Source organism: Oxyura jamaicensis, chromosome 1, assembly GCF_011077185.1.
Source record: "Oxyura jamaicensis isolate SHBP4307 breed ruddy duck chromosome 1, BPBGC_Ojam_1.0, whole genome shotgun sequence".
NCBI classification, from domain to species: Eukaryota; Metazoa; Chordata; class Aves; order Anseriformes; family Anatidae; genus Oxyura; species Oxyura jamaicensis.
In genome coordinates, this window is record NC_048893.1 from 113,196,770 (window position 1) to 113,216,121 (window position 19,352).

General features: G+C 50.6%; 1 protein-coding gene across 4 annotated transcripts in view; it reads right to left on the reverse strand.

The window, feature by feature from the left end:
- Nucleotides 1-19,352, reverse strand: part of CBS (cystathionine beta-synthase) — a 63,178-nt gene that overhangs the window by 427 nt on the left and 43,399 nt on the right. For 2 of the 4 annotated variants that reach the window (XM_035315900.1, XM_035315901.1), the window contains 14 exons: nucleotides 18,400-18,554; nucleotides 14,176-14,282; nucleotides 13,033-13,167; nucleotides 12,049-12,128; nucleotides 10,610-10,741; nucleotides 9,262-9,331; nucleotides 8,067-8,158; nucleotides 7,357-7,482; nucleotides 6,948-7,032; nucleotides 5,373-5,478; nucleotides 4,922-4,993; nucleotides 3,716-3,850; nucleotides 3,094-3,202; nucleotides 2,482-2,566 (listed from right to left, as the gene is read on the reverse strand). In XM_035315900.1, coding sequence (XP_035171791.1) covers nucleotides 2,482-2,566; nucleotides 3,094-3,202; nucleotides 3,716-3,850; nucleotides 4,922-4,993; nucleotides 5,373-5,478; nucleotides 6,948-7,032; nucleotides 7,357-7,482; nucleotides 8,067-8,158; nucleotides 9,262-9,331; nucleotides 10,610-10,741; nucleotides 12,049-12,128; nucleotides 13,033-13,167; nucleotides 14,176-14,282; nucleotides 18,400-18,554 — 1,489 coding nt within the window. Of the gene's footprint in view, nucleotides 1-2,481; nucleotides 2,567-3,093; nucleotides 3,203-3,715; nucleotides 3,851-4,921; nucleotides 4,994-5,372; nucleotides 5,479-6,947; nucleotides 7,033-7,356; nucleotides 7,483-8,066; nucleotides 8,159-9,261; nucleotides 9,332-10,609; nucleotides 10,742-12,048; nucleotides 12,129-13,032; nucleotides 13,168-14,175; nucleotides 14,283-14,859; nucleotides 15,599-18,399; nucleotides 18,555-19,352 lie in introns of those variants that run through there. The other 2 variants (XM_035315902.1, XM_035315899.1) reach the window with 2 other exon arrangements.

Below are 19,352 nucleotides of genomic sequence, written 5' to 3' on the forward strand. Positions count from 1 at the left end.
AAGGAAGGAAGGAAGGAAGGAAGGAAGGAAGGAAGGAAGGAAGGAAGGAAGGAAGGAAGGAAGGAAGGAAGGAAGGAAGGAAGGAGGGAAGGAAGAACCCACAGCCATGCAGGGGCTGTGCCTGAATAAAATTAGTTTATTAAGGAGAAAGCCATAACTGGGGTAGCAGTTGTATCTTGTATACCTCAACTGAAAGTACTTGTGCAGCCTTGGTCAGGTTGCTGGGATCATGTCAGGGAGGCTTTAGCTGCAAATAACGCAGTCCTTACCCGAGCAGGATCCTTGATTTCACAGCTGTTTTTGCCCAAACTCTGTTCTGTTTCTGTTTCTATCAGCACAAAACTTTCCAGGCCAAACTAATGAGACTCTTTAGAGCAGCAAGGAGACACTTTCTACTCTGCTGTAATGATGTCCTATGATATCATTAATAAAATAACATTGCAACAATTACTTCACCTACCCGATAAATCTTTTCTTAAATGAAAATAAGATTAGCCACCAGAGTCCACACCTAAGATAAAAACCAAGCTGTGATAGGGTGGGAAGAAAGTAATGAAGGGGGTAACTGTGAGGGCACTAAACCAGCAGCTCTGGAAGAGAAAATGGGTGTTGTGTGCAAGCCAGAGCAAAAGGCACTGCGTACAGCTGGCTGATATTGTTTGGTGGATACCATTTAACGGATATCAAAATGTCACACAAAAGAGACTCTTGTCTTTTTATGACAACATAGCTAAGAATGGAAATTCTGACTAGGAGGGTTTTTTTTTTTGGTGAAAGTATTGGAAGTGTGCACCAGAAGCAGTTTTGAAGGAGAGACTCGTTTGTAGCACTTTGTAGGGACACGGCTGGCCCTGCCAGCCAGCCTCAGGGCTGCTGGGGGCTTCAGGGCACAGGCCACAGCGATGCAAGCAGAGGGGCTGGGGTGGAGGCACACAGTAGTTTTGGAGGCTGCGAGTTCAGGGGGCAGCCCTTTGCTGGCAGTCAACACAGCACAGTATCGCACGCTGCTCACCGCAGGAATGCTTTGCCTGTTCAACGTGTAAACCCATAAACTCAGTATAATTGCACCCTTCAGCTCTCGTGTCGCTCCAAACACGGGTGTTCTGACTGCTTTTTCGTGTTGCTAAGGTTTTAAACAAAGCATCCCCCTCGAGATACAGCCAAATCTGTACCTCGGGAAGTTTTATGGGTAATTGCACTGGAAAGGTGTGTTAGGCCAGATTTGCAGAATAGCAGCTGCCACCGTGCCTGTTTTGGGTGGGGGAGTAACAATGTGTGATCCCTGCTGCCATCGGTGTGTCAGCAGCCCTACCGCTGACGTGGTCCTACCACACACGACTCTGCTGAGCTGGTTGGCCCCACCTGGGACGGGGTGGCTGTAAATCAAAGCTGCTGGTACAGCTGCTTTATGGGGCTCGTCTCACTGGCAGAGCAGCCCTGTACCCATTCCCACTCCAGGTAGGGCTCATACACGGATGCCTCAGGCTGCATACAGTGGGCATTGTACCCCTGACTCCCAGCTCAGGTGCCCAGGTTTTGTTCGTGGTCCAACAAATCTGTTTGCAGATTTCTTGACCTCCCCTGGCTCACCAGAGGAGGTGCCTGAGAGCACCCAGACCCTTAGCAAAGAGATTTGCCCAGGCCCTCAGGGCACACAGGGAAGAGGACATCACTTGGCTACATTCCCTGGGGTGGAAGTGGGAGGAGAGGTGTTCAGAGAAGATGGCACAGCCTCCAGGCATACACAGCAGAGGGATGCAGAATGTGTAGTTTCTTCCCGTGCACTTACAGGCCTGAATTCCACCTCGGCTTTATCTAACCTGCCCAAATGCTCCTTTGCCCCTGCCCTGGGGCTACTAATTCTGCAGCTATCTGTAACTTCCCCCTTGTTTCCTCCGCTGCCCACAGCCAGCAAGGCGATGATTTGAATTCAAGGTCAAGAGACTAAGTGGGTACTAAAAGCCCGAGGCTACAGCTGCACAACAAAAGCACCACGCCCGAGCTGCTGCCTGCAGTCCCTCCACCTTGGTGTCACGGCAGGGGACCAAGTGAACACCTTCCCACCTCCTCTGTTGGGTTTACCTGGGAAACCATGAGAAGAGGGGAGGCAATGGGGCTGATGTGTGCTTCAGTGCTACTTTTGCACCAGGGGGACAACATAGCTCCCATGGCCGGGATCGGGGAAGTGCTCCTGCAGGACACACACCCAGCAGTGTGCTGGCCCCAGGCTCCACTGGTTAAGGCTTCCCCCCTCTCCCCTCATCCCTGCAGTGTCAGGGAAGGAGAGGAGTGAATGAATAGTTGGCAGCTTCAGTGCTTTGCAGAGCTGCGGGGCAGAAATCCTTCCTGCAAAGGCACAGGGGCTGCACATGTGGAGCAGCTGCACTGATCCCTATCAAGTGCGGTCTGGGAATTTCCCTCTCCCATCTCAACCATTTGTGCAGAGCCCATACAGCGCTTCCTCTCTTTACAGATACCTACACTGCATTTGCTTGTGCACAACGATAGCAAAGTGGTCATTCTCCAGGATGCTGGAAAGCTTCCCAAGGCTGTCTTCCAGGCCAATCTAAACAGGGCAGAAAGAGACATTTTACATTTCACTTCACATTTAAAGGGCAACAGTGAGGAGCTTGCCTCCTGCCTCTGATCGTGGCCCTGGGTGGGCAGGATGGACCAGGACCAGGTGTGTCTCGCCCACCCGCACTGTACTGGGGAGATGGGAGGGTCTGTGGGCAACCTGCAAAGCTGGCTGTGTGAACCCCACAGGCCTGGCAGCGTTTTCGCAGGCGCCTGTCCTTGGTCTCATCTCCGTGACAGTCGCCTGCCATGTTTCTTTCTGCCTTCACCTCTCTGCCCTCCTCTCCCAGCTGCTCTCACACCTCGGGGTGGTGGTGCATAGGATCACGGAATGGCTTGGGTTGGAGGGAACCTTAAAGACCATCTAATTCCAACTCCCCTGCCCTGGCAGGGACACCTCCCACCAGACCAGGCTGCCCAAAGCCCCATCCAGCCTGGCCTTGAGCACCTCCAGGGACGTGCATCTCCTCCCCCTCCCCAGACAGAGGTTGGCCACAGCCACGGCCTTGGGGGTACCTTTGAGAACTGGTCGTAGATGACTTTCGTAACGGGGTCTGAGAACTGTGCGTTTCCAGCCAGCACCGAGGTAAGGGTGTTGCTGAGGGTCACCATTCCCAAAATGAGTCTGCAAGGGAACAGGGAATTTTCCAAAAAGCCAGGCCTGAGGTCAGGCACATATTTTATGTAGGGGCTGAGCTGCTCCCCCTGAAATCAGTGACCAAAATGCTGCTGCTGTGACTGGGAGGCACCAGCCTTCTCCTCACCTGAGCAGGACCTCTAGTGGGCACGGGTCCGCTGGTGGCAACCCCCTAGAAGAGCCTCCCAGGGAGCTTCTTTGAAGAATCATTCCTGCTATTATTGTTAGCAAAAATAAAGGCTCTAAACTTTCTATGTGGTCTGTCCTGGGAAACGCTGAGCCCATGCAACTGCTGTAGCATTTATGGGACTGCCTGTCTCCAGATTTAGACCCATATGCTTTTTCTTCACAAGGAGGCAAGTGATATTTTAAAAATGTGCCTCACAGAATTCAGCACAAGTGTCCTATCATTGGACAAGTAGACGGGACTTTCTCATTAGCTTTATCAGGTTGCTTTTTCCCATTTGAATGGCCGTCTATGTAACAAGTAAAAATAGTTACCCCGATTCAGCAACGACGGGAGCCTGGTTGTATCCCTTCTCCTGCAGGATTTCAATCGCCTTCTGACAGCTGACTTCTGGGAGAAGAATGAGAGGGGCTGAGAGATTCAGTTTCTGCACCTTGATGTTCCACCACCTGTTGAAAGACAAATGGCAGCACCAAGCTGTTACTCGTGACTGCGTGGCTGCGGGCCTTGCTCAGGGAGGCAAGGCCGGTAGAAATCAGACCAACTGTGCAGGGATATTCTGTCTGCCTGCCTGCAAAGCTCAAACTTTTAAGCCTGTAAGCTTAAAGCAGAGGCCTACCACTTTTAATTCTTTGGTTTGTGGCCTGGATCCTCAAAATGCATTTGCAGTTCCTCCAGGAGAGAGCCTAGCAGAAATGCTGATGTGACTTAAGAAAGATGAGCTACACTTGTTTGCTGGGGATCACAGGCAACTCCTAGCATCTCAGCCCTTTGTCCTTGCAGAAAATGCAGGGCAATGTGAGAGGCTGGAAGGGCCAAGAGCCATTCTAACCATGTGCAAGAAGCCTGTGAAATATATTAAGTTTTTAGGACATATTTTACAGAAACCTTTGGTTACAGTAACCCAAAATAGAAGGTGACATCAAGAATGCCTGCAGTCTTTAAGTAAGGCTAGGTGCTTTCTCAACGAGTGCCATTTGCCCAGTTACACGTTCGCTGGCATCAGCAGTTTGTGGTTCCCTGCCTTGAGGGGACATTTTCCCTGTGGTGTGCAAGAGGCAGCTGAGGTGGTCATCTTTTCTGGCCCTCAGCTCCAGAAGGTGGAAACGGACTGTTCCCTGCCCAGAAAATCCTCCAGAGCTGTTTGAAAGGGTTCCTGCTACAAGAGGGAGGCTTCTGCCCACTGGCCTCATGTTCCTTTGGGTATCAGCCGTGGAGTGTGGGGGTTTGGGTGGAGATTCACGTCCAACTCAGTCAGAGTTCAGGTGGCCTGGACAATGACTGCCACGTGGGAGCAGATCAGCATCTTCAGGCCAGAAACTTAATAAACTTTGATCAGAGGAGAGGGAGATCTTGCCACTCAGCAGAGAGGAGCTGAGCTTACAGCCTTCTCGGAGGGGTCTGAACTTAACTGCATTTTTTCGGTAATAGAAGATAATACTTCCCTTTGAAGATAATCATTCCCAGACTTAGAAAGCTGATTTCCTTAACGCAGCTCATACCGGCGGAAGTTGTCTTACCAAGGCTCATGCTCCTGGACATCATTTAGGAATCCGTTTTTTATCATCCACTTATCATTCACGAACTTGGACCTAGAAATCACCAACAAAGGACGGGTCTGTGAGCCCTCCATACGCAGTCGTGCTTTGCTCCATGCCCCAGACCACAGCACTGCCTCGGGGCTCCCATGATTTTTGCAGCTGGCTGCTCTTAGCCCCTTTTAAGGTCAATGGGAGCTGCGAGTGCTCAGGGACTGCTCAAAGCACGCCAGCTATTTGCGTTCCTACCTCAGCTTGACTGACTCCTGCTCCGTGCAGTAAGTCAGCGACAAGAGGAAATAAACCCAAGCGTCCCAACAGCCAGCCCCTGTCGCTTATCATCGCAGCACGCCGTTTCTCCCTGTTGTTTGTTTACTTTTTTTTTTTTTTTTTTTTTCCCTGTGAGCTGTTCAAGGGGAAGCAAGAAACTCACATGTAGTTCCTGACAGAGTCGGGCAGGATGACGACGCAGCGCTGACCCTCCTTCAGGTCCTTGGCAGCCCGCACGGCGACGGACATGGCGCTGCCCGAGCTGCCGCCTGGCCGGGTACCCAGAAGAGAGAGACAAACATTGGAGTGGGAGGACGATTGGCCCCAGGGCCTTGTAGGTTTTGGGGACATGAAAAGACTGCGTGGGGACTGAAGGGACATGTTCGTGTGATGGCTTGTGGCAACAGGCTTACGAGGCAGCAAGAAGAGTCACCTTATGGACCTCATGAACCACCTCCTGTGGAGAGCCTGCAGGCAGGCCAAGGGCTGAGAGGTTCAACACGGGGACATTCGTACCGCTGCTGCCCACACCGCAGACGTTCATCATGTGAGGAGAACACTATGCTAAATCTAGAGCTTCTGGCCAGCGTGTTTGGCAATCAAAGATTTGCTTTACATGCATTGTAAAGACTGAAAAAAAAAAACCATGAACATTACATTCATGCTTGGAATACCAGGCCAACGTGGTGGGAAGACCTAAACGCTCCCCGTGTGTGTGTGCACGCATGTGGTGTGCTGCACGTAGGGGAAGCAGGTCCCTGCTTTACAGAGGCAATTCTTCCACTGGTAGTTCGAGTACTGGAAGTGAGAGACATTCCCCTATCTGTGTGCCAATTACGCACTGCACTCAAGGCAGCACGTATTTTACAGCAGGTTAATTAGCACTGGGTCACATTTTTCAAACAAATGATGAAAGGCCCTGAAAAATGCAGTTCTGGGAACATGAAGCTATTCACCAATTATAGTTGAGTTCAGCGAGTGGTTTCCATTGAAACACAGTGAGTCGGAGCCTGCTCGGTTAAATCAACACAACAAATAGCCTGATCTTTCTCAAAACTCCCTGGATCGGAGTGCTCAGGAGTTTTACCGGCTGTAACTACAGGCCTGTAACTGTGTATTGCCTGGTCCTGGACACAAACATATCTGCTCTGGGGCAGGGAAGGCTGGAAACACTGATGCTGTGTAGAGGCTCTTAGGGTACAGGCAGGGTTTGCCTGAGGGCACCTGTTCTTTTTGGAAAGCCCTGGGGATCACTTACAGCTTGTTGGCACAAGGAGAAATACTCGGTAAGAACATCTTACACTTACTTTACTTACAAACTTTCCCGGTCCAAACCTGGCACCTCTAGTGTGGCAATAGTTCAAAGACAGAGAGTACAGCCTCACAGAGTTGTTAGTGCTGGGGCAGTTTTAGCCCACCTGTCCTGTCCTGAATCCTATTAATCCTTCTCTTCAGTCCATGTAACACTATACCAGGCAGAATTAGGCCTGAAGATCCAGTTCCCTGTGCAAAAGTGTTACAGCAAGAGGAGAGTTATTGCTTCTATAATTATTATTGCCGATGAGCCAGATCCCAGATCACTGACTCACTGCTCTGGATTCAGCCATTCAGCCCTGTTAGCCTGGCAGACACGAAATGCAGAGAGCACCTACCCCTGAAGTGTTTGGGTCCCAAAGCAATTAAACAACGAGGTTCAAAAAGTTTAAGTGAAGAAGAAGCTGTTGTCATTGATGCTTACCGCACAATAATCCCTCCTCTCTAATCAGCCTGCGAGACATGAGGAACGAGTCTCTGTCATTGCATTTATACCACTGATCAACCACCTGAAGAGAAAACAAGACGGTTGGTTCCTGGAAGTGCTGCTTCAGGCTGCCCCGACCCTCTGACGTACGCAATGGTGCTGCTGCCTACAACATCTGGCAGCTCTGAGCTACTTCGAGCACTTGCTGAAAACAAATGCATCTGTCAGGGCATCCCGAGTCTGGCATCTTTGTTGGTAGGCACCTCGTCTAGCCTTTCCAGCCAGCACCCTTTCCTTGGACAGGGAAAATGCCTGACAGCTCCAGAGTCAGGACAGGGAAGAGGAAATGGTGAGAGTAGGTTGGATGCAAAGACAAAGCTCAGACAGAAGCCTCTCAGCTACTTACAGATCTGTCCAGGACAGTAGGGATAAAGTCATGGCCAATGCCCTCCACCTCTATGGTTGTGTTGTTCGTCCTGTTCAGCTCACTGGGCAGAGCGACGATGGAGCCGTCAGGGTCTACACCGATGATCTGTGAGGAAAGGAAGTTTGGTTAACCACAAAGGGAGTTCAAAAATAATCTCACAACTCAAACCAAAAAATTACCTATGCCCTTATCAGCAACATTTTCTTCCTGCAATATTCACTACTATGCCTATCCACTGGCAGCGTGGAGATCTCTAGGATAAAAAAGTACACTTTCCCACTAGCTTTTTCATCAGGTAGTATTCAGCTGCTGCAGAAGTGGCTGTGATGGCCTCAAATGTTATCACTCCCCAGGTGTTTTTCATCACCCCTTTGGCAGAGGCTGCTACTTCCAAAGCTCAGCCCTTAAGAATGAGTGACTGCTCCTTAATCCGTTCCAGTGCAAAGCCAGACGTTAGCTCAAACCTGCAGGAACCCGTGCCTACGGACAGACATCCTATCTGGTCTAGTTCTGCTGGCTGGCCGTGGCACCTCCCTGATTGCACCATGAAAAACTGGATAGTCAGAGACAACAAGGGCTAGCACAGCCCTGCCACACGTGAACCATAGGGTTAGTCTTGATCGAAAGCACGGACAGGAAAACTCAGGTGAGCCATCGTTCCCAGTGGGCAGCCCTGCCCCCCAGCTTACTTTGCACTCTGGGCACTTCTCCTTCAGCTTCCTGGCAACGCCGGTGACGGTGCCTCCTGTGCCAGATCCAATCACCACCATGTGGACCTTGCCTGCAGGCCGGGAAAGACAGACGTGAGACTCAGCACGGCCTCCAGCACTGTCTCCCTTTTGTCCGAACCTCATGTCCCTCAGCTGCTACAACCCCATGCATGGGAAGGATAGGCAGCTGGTCCTTCCTCAGCACAGGGGGCTGAAGATGACTTCCAGATCTCCAGTGGTTCCACGGTTTCTGCATGCTTGGCACCTACTGGCTGAAGGGGGAGGGAGGATCTCAGCGCCTCCAGACCTTTCAGGCCACTCTGTGTTGAAGCAAAGCATGCATATGGATAGTGGCACGTATCAGTAGCAGACACAAGGGAAAATGGCAAAGCTCTGCACCGGCACAAGTGTCAGCCAGATGCAGCCCCATTGAATTTGGTGAAATGGTGTAGGACTGGTAGGAGCAGAATCAGAGTCAGGCCTTCAGGAACTTGTGATGCAAGTGCACTGGGGAAAAGGACTTACAATTCACTATTGGCTGCCAGTAGGAGCAAATCTAAATGTTGTAGTGGTGGGAAGGCTGAGACTCTTCTTGTTCCTGTCGTTACCTGACTGCTTTGCTGTTATGATAACTGCTCTCCAGTTCAAACCCCTGAGTCTTGTTCACCTTTTGCATTGCTCCCAATGCTGGCAATTAATTTCATTTCTGTTTTCACAGCCATGGATTGGGATGGTCCTTTTTCCCCCACAAACACTGTCACATCATCAAATGTCACTAGTCTGATAAGTTATGATCCGATTTGATTTGCAAATGAGATTGCAGGATCAGATGCAACCTTGCATGCCCTGATGGGCATGTACTGCCCCGTGAAGCCTCCTTCCTCCTTCAGGAGAGCCTGTTTTTTGTTTACTGTTTTATTTCTCGTCTCCTCCCTTGGGCTTTTGAAAGCAGAGCCCATAACAGGAAAGTCCTGCAGGCTCAGGTGGCTGTGGAGTGGACTGTGTGAAGTTGCTACACTGTGTGTCAGCATTATCAAGGGTATCTTCCCTTACAGAGGCCCTCGTTGCCATTTCTATACCTTTTGATAAACAAACTATGTCAGACAAGCCTCTCACAGAGGGCTCTAGCCCTCTGCACATCCTCAGCATGTAGAAGCAGCAGGGCAAGCGGTACCTTCACACTGCTCCAGGATCTCCTCGGCGGTGGTGTCGTAATGAGCCAGGGGGTTGCTTGGATTTCGGTACTGTTTATTTCAACAGAGAACAGCATGAGTTACTGGGCAAAGCCTAGGTCAAATACCGAACTAGCAATAGCTCTTGATGAGCTCTGCCCAAAGCATCCAGCCGCCCCCCTCCTCTCCCTGGCAAGGGCTGCCAGGTCACAGGTATGCCTCCTGCTTGTCACCTTGGAACAGTTTTCTAAGGACATTTAGGATCTGTCCGCGCAAAAGGCCTGGAAGGCTGAACATGCCCACAAACATCCACTCTCTGGTACAGAGTGCTCATGTGGTATGGGGATGGTGGCCCATATTCTGCGTTGCCAGGTTTGTTGGGACCTGGAGGGCCTTTAAAGCCCTAGCTGCTGGAGGCAAGACAGTCCCTCAGCGTTGCAGCTATTGCGTGGAAAGGAACATTATAACCCTTCTCTGTTGCCTAGAAGAAGTTGAAAACACAGCTGCAAAATACTCCCCAAAAGCTCAGAAAACAACAACAGCAACAAAACAACTCCCCCCTCAAATGTTACATTATTTTTTCAAATAGCATGTATATGATTATGAGAGCAGCTTTGTCATTTGTGACGATTGCTGGTTGGCAGTGCAGCCAGTTAAGTGTCTGGGCAATGTGGGGCCAGAGCAGTTGTCCTACATTTACAGGGGGATTTGCTGCAGTAGGTGCAGCACTGAACGGTGTGCAGCCCCACGTTCACACCTGTAGACTGTGAAGGCTGCTTCTGGAAAGCATATTCAGACGTTGAGCTCCCTTCTTGTTAGCAGGAAGGAAGTTAATGATTCCCCTGATTTTTATACACTGTGGGGATTCCCTGCTCACTATAGGGATCTTTTCTGCAGCGGGGTGAGGCCAAAGAAAGAAGTGTGTTCCTTTCCAAGAGCCAGTGCTGCAGGAAGTGCTGCTGTGAATCATCAGGGTTTGCCCTTTTTAGTATGGAGCTTATTTCTGAGGCAGAAGTGAGGCTGCTAGGCTGGTGTAAAAAGTGATTTTCAGGTCGCAGTTAAATCTGAAGCAATATGAAGAGCCTTTCGGGTGTGCAAGAAAACCCAGCCTCCCCCACCTCTCAGCTTTGGCAGAAGCATTACAGGTTTTGAGGTGCCCCTGATTTGGTTTCTGCTACCCTGTGCTTTGCCGAGCAGCGATTAAGTTTCACGTGCCATAAAATGGTGATCCCACACTGATGAAGTCTGCCTCTGCCGCCAGTTTGAGCAATGCCCCCCCACACAGGCAGACTTGGAGCACACGCTGCAAGATGTGTTTGGGAAGGGAGTCTGTGGAGGAGCTGCGTTTACCTGGTCCAGAATGTGAGAGTTTGGGATTTCACTTTTCAGCTTCCAGGCAACGCGAATGTTGGACTCCGGGGCATCGAAGCGGGTGCACGGGGTCCTCACAATTTCAACACCCAGCGCCTTCAGAATATCGACCTTTTGGAGGGAAGGAAGGAGATGGAAGGCAACCGACCCCATGTAGTGCTGGTAATCCGAACCCATGCATTCATGGCAGCGTCAGATGCCAGAGCAGCTTTGCATGCGGGAGACATTTAACGTTTGGAGATGCAATGTCCAACACTCAGTTACACACTGTCTCTGACATCCTTCTGGCACCCAGGGCCTCCTGGCTGGAGCTGGCACAGGGGTTCAAGCCTGGCCTCGTGCCCTGTCCCACTTGGGGACAGGCTAGGGGGGACACAGAGGAGGTAGGTGACGCTGTGCTGCTCTGCTCCATGGCACTTGGGGGAAGGGGTAGAGGGAACCAGGGCAGGGAGCAGTATCTGGGAAGCAGCTTTTGTATGTGCTGTGGTCTAAGCACCCTGCAGGCAAGGAGGTCTCTAACCTCTCCTCGCCTCAAGTCCCCTTGGGGGAAGGAGCAACTATCATAAATCTTAAGGTATTAATACACCGAGAGGTGTGGCTGCTGGGGCGAGAGGGTGTCAAAGGAGAAGGGGGGTGAGTGCCACCAGTCCTGGAGGCAAAGCCTGTGGCAGCTGCATGTGGCATCTGATCCAGAGTGAGCTTAAGTGAGATTTAGGTTGAAATGAGGGCAGTGCTTTGGAAAAGGGCTCTCTTTTGAGCCAAGTCAGGGTCCAGGTTCACTCATGTTTGGGGGACAGTTGGACCAGATGATCCTGGAGGTCTTTCCCAACCTTAATGACTCTGTGATTTTATGAGTTTAGTTGAACAGTTTGTGAGACTTTTGGCTCCCCACAGTGGCGATTTCTGCCATTCCTAGGGCATCAGTTTCACCTGATCATCAGCTCTTGTGCAAAGGACTTGATGTCCACCAGCTTGAGAAAGCATCTCAGAGAACCGTGAATGTCTCTCAGTTAAGGGAAACCATAGCAAGATGGAGAGATCAAATGACTGGTCAGATGCCAGAGGGGAAGATAGCAAGGCTGGCAGCCCCAGCACCCCGCACGCCTCTCCCCTGCTCCCTGCAGCCCTCATGCTCACAGAGCGTGGATTGCTCCATGTCTCTGCAGACATGCACTGCGTTTGGCTAACGCATGACCCCACTGCGTCACCGATGCTAGATAATCAGTCAGATCATCTCAGCGTGCTTTTTTTTTTTGTCAAAAGGAAATCTGAATAGCTACAAAGACATGCTGGTATCTGCAGCAAGGCTCATTACCCTTTGAAGGAGAGGACAGTCCGTCTCTTGACAAGGAGAGGCAGAGAGGGACAGAGAGGGAGATGTTCCCAGGCTGTGGGGTAATACCGTACAGAGCTCTGACCTTTTCCATGCTCATCTTCTCCGGCAAGACGACGATGCAGCGGTAACCTTTCACTGCAGCTACCAGTGCCAGCCCGATTCCTGGGTTGAGGGGAGGAAAGGGAATCATTTGACAACAGCATTTCCAAGGCCCCACTGACACTCATTCTCTCTCCTGCTTCCTACGCGCCTCTCTCCCCATGGTGAACACCATGTAGAAATTTTCACCAAGCTACACACGAGGGCATCCTCTGTGAGTCCTCCAGGACGTCACTGCGGGAGATGGATGGAGCCAGCTGCTCCCCGGCCACATGGGGCAGTTGGAGCAGCGTGTCCCCACGGGCGGGCATGGGGAGCACTTGCAGGGAGCGTGGTGCTGCCCCAGGAGCGACAGCGTGGACAACCTCTGGAGCGGTGCCCAGGGCACAAAGAAACTTTCACCAAGGGTCCTGTGCAGGCTGCACAATGCAGGGACACTCCTCTGCTGTCCCTCACCACAATCTGGTGCCTGAGCAGGATGACAGTGACAATGAAAAAACAAACAAACAAACAAACAAAAAAGATTTATCTTCCAGCCCATCAGGGAAGCCCGCTGTGGGAACCTCTGAATATTCACGAACTTCCCATGCAGAAAGCACATGGGGTTGCCCGGGCCCTCAGGAGGCCCTCAGGAATTTCAGGATTTCAGCAGTGAGACATCTCAGCACCTCTTGGGGCTGCCAGGAGGGAGGGAGGCGAGCTGAGGTGAGGACAGAGCCAGAGTCACAGTGCCCCAGGCTAACTGTGCAGCTTCCCACAGCCCTCACACGCTTCTTGCTTTGCACAGAGCAAGGAGGGGAAATGCTTCCTTGGGAATGCACACGGACCAGTGGGAAGAAAAGCACATTGCCCTGGGGAGGTTTAGGCAGCATGGTCTGTTTCCAGGTGTAAGGACTCCTGCGATCTCTGTGCCTCCTGCAAGCCCTCAGACATGCCAGGATGGACTGGGAACATCGGCATTTCCTACCTGTGTTCCCCGACGTGGGCTCGATCAGCGTGTCCCCCGGCTTTATAATCCCTGCTCTCTCTGCGTCTTCCACCATCCTCAGGCTGATGCGGTCCTTCACGCTGCCCCCCGCGTTGAAGTACTCGCATTTTGCCACTGGAAAGCAAAGGTGAGGCTCCATCAGGGACAAGCGGGGTCACCACGCTGCCTCGCAGCCCCCGGCTCCCCCTCAGCTGCAGTCAGAGAGTTCCCAAAACGCACTCCAGCCGCAGGGCACACCCCTGCTTCTGATCCCTCCATGCTGCTAACACTTGTGGTAGGACTCTTCTCACTGAGGTTTCGGTGTCTGCACCTGAACTGATCATACTGGGCTCTGATTTATGGACGACAGGGAGAAATGGGTACTTTTAGGATGCGATTCTCTTAGCTGCAGTGGAGACAGCGACATCAGGCTGACAAATCACCCAGCTACGTGAGCAGCCAGAGCAATGGAGGGAAATCTTTGTGATTATCACTACATTTTATAATGCAGACTGCCAAAACTTTAGCTACACAGATGTCCTTAAAAGGCACAGAGATTACAAAGTAATTACATCTAATCTTAACTGCTTCCTCAGCGCTGCAGGGCTGCAAGCCTTTGTTTATTTGCTGGGTACGAGGCTCTGTGCTGACCCATACATAGCTCAGGAACACGCTGCTGCTGTGTGTATCCTATCCTCCTTCCCTTGCTGCACCATGGGAGGGAGACACCGTCCCAGAAAATGGGGCTCTGTCTCGTTCCTCAGCTTGCCCAGTTCTATCTGCACCAAATACCCCCAGGAGCTTGACCCAGCCAGACATCCTCCAAGGGGAAGGCAGCCTCAGAGAGCACAGCACTCTTCATGTGAACCTGTGCCCTGGGGAGACTGTAGGGAACCCTGCCCCGGGGGAAGTGACCCAGCAAATGGGCAGTGCCTGGCCCAGCTCCAGCTCACCCGGCAGGAGTGGTGTGGTGGGGCCATGACTGCACCGTAACCTCGTAACCAGGAGTACCCAACACGTGCCACGCCTGGCCCTCCCCGTCTGTTCTGGCTCTCCACTGAGTCTCTTCTGAAGCCCCCACTGATGCTGCCCCTCAACCTCACCTCATGGCCCGGAAAAACCTGGTGGAAAGGGGAAACTCACAGAGCTCACACTTGAGCCCATAGGACTTCCCAATCTTGTTGACTCGAACCATTGGGGTGCAGCCAATTTTCTTCAGGATGTTGGGCAAGATCTTTGTTTCTTCTGACCTGCATGAAAGGAGGAAAAAAAAAAAGAAAAGAAGTCAAATCGGGGCAACTTTTCTGCAACATGAAACAAGATAGAACCTGAGTAAGGGTACAGCAAGACCACCAAGAGACACCTTTTTTTAAGAGAAAAGGTCTCCATTGACAGGTAATGGCAAAAGGAGCTGGTTGTGGTCTTCCATCACTCTTACCATCAGTTATTTATCCCTTTATGTAAAAAATAATGTAGTTAGTTTTCAGGGCAGTACCGAAATGCCTTGTTCTACAAGGCCTGAGGCCAGATGTGTAACTAAGTGAAGTGAGAACAGCAAACAAGCCTCAGGATCTTACACAGTTGGTGAGAAAGCCAGAAGACCATGCACAATACATGCCTCTTCTTTCCTCCGTCCTACCTAACACAGCCTGTGCTGTTCATATTTTCATCCATCTCTAAAACAACTTTTTCTTGCCTGGCCAGGAGCTACTTCCCTACTTGCAAGGATGGCTCCAAGCCAGCAGAAAGGCCCAAGCCACTTCAGTGCTCCAAGGCAGTTAGTCTCTGACTGACAAGCAAGGGCCTCTCTCGGCAAGGTCTGTTCACCAGCATCAGTCGATTGCTGGATTTCAGAGCATGAACAGCCATCACCTGGTTTGGAGTTGTGTGCCCTCGAGAAGATACTTGTGATGAATCCTGCCTGAATTTTATGCATGAACCTGGCAGCTTTTTCAGCCAAGAGTTACACTCTCAGTGTTTGCCAGTGTGTGCCCACAAAGCAGAAATGAAACACCAGTCTGGATGCTCCTTTCCGCAGAGCTGTGGAACCCAGCTGTGCTCATCCAGAAACCACGTCCGAGGGGACACATCTCAGCTTCACCTGGAGCAAGGTAGCAGTGCACCTTTGTTTCCAGCGCAGCCTCGTTACACAGCTCAGAGCTTTGCCCCGCTCCCGTGGGCTGAGTTGTTAATTCTGCCGTGAAGCAGAGGACTCTGGATTATTATTTTTTTTTGGCAAATAATTAAACTGAGTTCTTGGATCAAGGCAAGTTAGCCTCGTCGTTTTGTTAGTCTCTGTCAGATGCCAGCAGAAGCCAAGAAACACGTCACAGCGATTGCAACCTGAACGAAAAAGGTTTGCCCAACACATGGCTGAACGCATCTTGCCACGCAGACAGGGAACTGGTGTCCTTGAACTTTTTAAAAGAAGGAGGAAGAAGATTGATGAGGGCTGTGTTTATTGGGGCCACAAAGGTATTGCCCCTGCTTGATAGTCAGCAGGTCTCTCTCCGAGCGGGGTGACAAACCCCCACCCCCTCGCCGCTCGGCTCCCCTTTGCACGGCCCTCGCCCACTATCATCCTTTGAACCTTGAACCCAAGTTATCCTGGCCTGCTATCGCAGCCAAGCAGATGGCTGTCTGCTGACAGAAAGGCCATGTGATGCGGGGATGACATGCTGAGTTACTTAAAGACACACACACACACCTCCCCTCCGGGTTATGCAAGAACGGTAGAGACACTTCTTGCCCTGCGAGAGTACAGGGTGGTGTTTTAGTGCCGACGTTTACTGCCGAAAGGAGCCACTCCTTACATCTCACGCCCAGAAATGATGGTATATTGCACGTGTGCTCTTACCTCTCCCTCCGTGGAAAGGGTTACCGCACGCATTACAACCTCTACCGAATGCTGGTAAATTCGAGGCAGTAACTCAATAAACGAGTTTCCCCACGGCTGAGCCATTTTCCATCTGCTCTAAAAGCGGCTGAAGTGCTCAGTGGTTTCAGTGGGGCTGAGCCATGGCATGAGGAGACTCCAGCTCCTTCAGGTAGCCTTTAGTTAGGGCCTGCCTTTCAGGAGAGCAACCTGAGCACTGCATTACACATCTAGATTGCAGGAAATCATCTCAAGAGAAGAAAACAAGGGCATTTATTTACCTTCAGCCGGTAAATGAGATGTCCCTGTGCTGTTTGAACCCCGGCAAGGCATGGTGCATCGCAGCAAGGTGCTGTGAGGCTCAGTGATGGAGCATGGTGGAGGGGAGCCAGAAACAGGACCGGTCTTTTGCATTGCTGCCAACCACAGTGAGCACTGCCCCAAAAGGACAGCCTTTCTCTCACTCTGGGGCCAGGCACCAATTTTTCTGCAGTTTCTACCAAATTCCTTTCCTAGTGACTACCATATCTTACTACAAAAAAAACGCTAGCACAGTCAGCTTCATTCCCCAGCTATGTGGACGCTCTGTGTGTGCCTGAAGGCAGCAGCTCTTTGGATACCAGGATTTGTGGAAAATGCCTTTGGTGCTCCTAAAGGATGATGTGGGGATACTCCTGTCTTAAAATGCTTGTTTTCAGTTCAGGATACCAGTGGACAAGATTTATTTTTTTTTTCTCCAGGATTTCTGCTTTTACTCATTGCACGTTATTCCCTAATAGGTCCATAGGAGAAACAGTCCTGGCCAAAAAAAAATATAAGTGATCCTTTCTGAGGCTGTAGCAGGTCAGAACTGGATCAATGACTATCAGAACCACTCTACCTCTGTATCTCTCAGAAAACTTAAATAATTAATATCCTTAAATAAAATACCACATTGCCTTCTTTCCCTGGTACTCTCCCCGTCTACCTCAAAAAAATCAGGTTTCATATGGGAATCACAGAAAGTCAAAAAAAAAAAAAAAAAAAAAAAAGAAAAGAAAAAAGAGAGATTTTTGCCTTATCAGCTGCCATCTATAGTTCACCCAGAAAAGGAAAAACAAACAGTTCCCCTTCCACATGTTTCTGCAAAGTAAAATGGTGATGATCCACTGCTGCACAGTTCATGTCTATTTTTTATCAGTGCAGCAGGCTACATTTCAGTCCCTGCCCCAGAGATACCACATGGGCCCCCCCAGCCTGTTCCCATCCCCAGGGGACTGTCCCCAGGGGAATGTCCCCAGTGCCCTGCTGCTGGAGATGTGCGGGTGTGGGACCTTCCCTGCCGCACCTCTGGCACCCCGATGCTGAATCACTAAAAATTGCTAAGTAACAGTGTTATCCTTCTCAGCATGGTAACAGAGAAGAAAATACAGTTTGGCTGAAAATATCTGATCCTGTCCTTGGGCGCTGTCTGCAGGGTTTGCCCTGGGTGAGTGACTGGGTGCACGTTTGCTGGGTTAGCGCTGAGCCTGTGGAGCCCACTCCTCCTTCATGGGCCAGACCTGGGGGCTTCTGAGGTTCACAAGTGCTGGTGGGCCATGCTCCAGCTGTGTCCCACCTTACACATGGGACAAAACTCCCCACGCCGGCTCACAACTGGCAGGCATTTACGTAGAGCAGTGCTGCACCTCCACAGTTCCTCGCGTACTGGAGCTGAATTTGTGCTTTACGTCTTTGGCACAGCAGGGACGTGTCCGCAGTTCCCCTGACATTTATAGGACGGCCTTATCTTTAATAGCCTGTCTGCGTTTGGTTTGCAGGGCCATTAAAGCACCTCTTGTCTAGTCGGGACACTTTGTCAGGCTTGCCTCACCCTGGGAGGAAATCTGCTGCTGTGAGGCCAAGAACGGGCTCAGAGCAGCCACCTCGCCTTGCACTGCCCTCTTGGGTCACTTACACAGTGTGGGCAACCTCTAAGTGTGACATTTCCTCATTACTTAAAAGCCTAGGCCCTGGCAATCAGTTTTTATGAAAGTCTCCAGCCATCAATAAAGACATTGCTAATATTTTGAAATCTTTTTACACGCTGCGTCAGACTGTTTGAATGAATGAGTGTAGCTGAACAGCAGGCCTTTGACTGATGAATGCATAGCTGTCACTGACTGTGTTGTACTAAGGAACGGGTGCAACAGCTTTGGGTTGTATGGATGCAAGGACATTACAGCTGGGAGAGCCATTACTGCATCGCCATGCATGCCTAGCAGCTGGGAGCACCTTCACTTCTGCTGTTGAACACCAGATTTCACAGCGTCCATTTTGCAGAAGTGTACAAGTCCCTGGTTGAAATCTACCTCTGAAATATGTTCATCTTAATTCTTCTAAAGCAAGATGCCCCAAACTAGCAGATGCTTTCAAAGGTCTGCTGGAAAACACAGAGAGTAACAATAGTGCTTCATCGTCACAAGTTGATGTTGAGCTTTCTGCACTCTAAACAGCACGAAAGAGTTACTTACAAGGGTATACAGGAGTGCGGAGACTTGTTGGCAGGCGTTGCAGCTGTCCACATGCACTTACTGGGCAAGTTGGGAAGAATCCATGAGCTGTCGACTTTGCTTTCCTGACTTCCCATACAGCTGCCGTTCATGAGCAGGCAGCCCTTGGTCATCTCCTGTGTAGTGGAAATAGAGCCCCACAGTCACCTGGGAGGAAAAGCTTGGTAGGTGGACACCTGTGTAATAAGTTCTGTGTAATAATTGTCAAAGGCAAGAAACGACTTCCACGTTTGAGTGCGAAAGCATGATGGAGAGCCTGCTTGGGGCATCCCTAGTGGCTGTTCAAAAACCCTGTTCTACAGATGAATTAAATGGTGGAAATTGTTCTTTTGTCACATGTCCAGCTTTGGTGTACTAAACCACATATGTAGTAAAACATCTTCTAACCACCATCTCCAGTAAATCTTCCCCCGTTCAAATGTACATTGAATCACAGAACCACAGGATGGCTTGGGTTGGAAGGGACCTTAAAGACCCTCTGGATCCACCCCCCGCCATGGGCAGGGACACCTCCCACCAGACCAGGCTGCCCAAAGCCCCATCCAGCCTGGCCTTGAGCACCTCCAGGGATGGGGCACCCACAGCTTCTCTGGGCAACCTGGTCCAGTGCTTTCCAATACACTGAAGCACCTCTCCTCCACCACTAGAAAATGTGGTACTCTGTATTTTATTATTTAGTCAAGAGCAGGTGTTTTTTGATGTTGTTGTTTTTGTGGTTGTTGTTTGTTTGTTTGTTTTTCATCCTAGCAGTGAAGAAACTGCAGATAAGTCTACTCTGTAAATAAGCTGAGAATACTCGTACCATGGTGTTGGGCCTCAAAGAGAGAAAAAGACCCCTCTACTCTGGCATCCAAGAACATTAAAAGTTAAAAAAAAAAAAAAAGAAGAGAGAGAGAGAGAATAAATAGAAACAA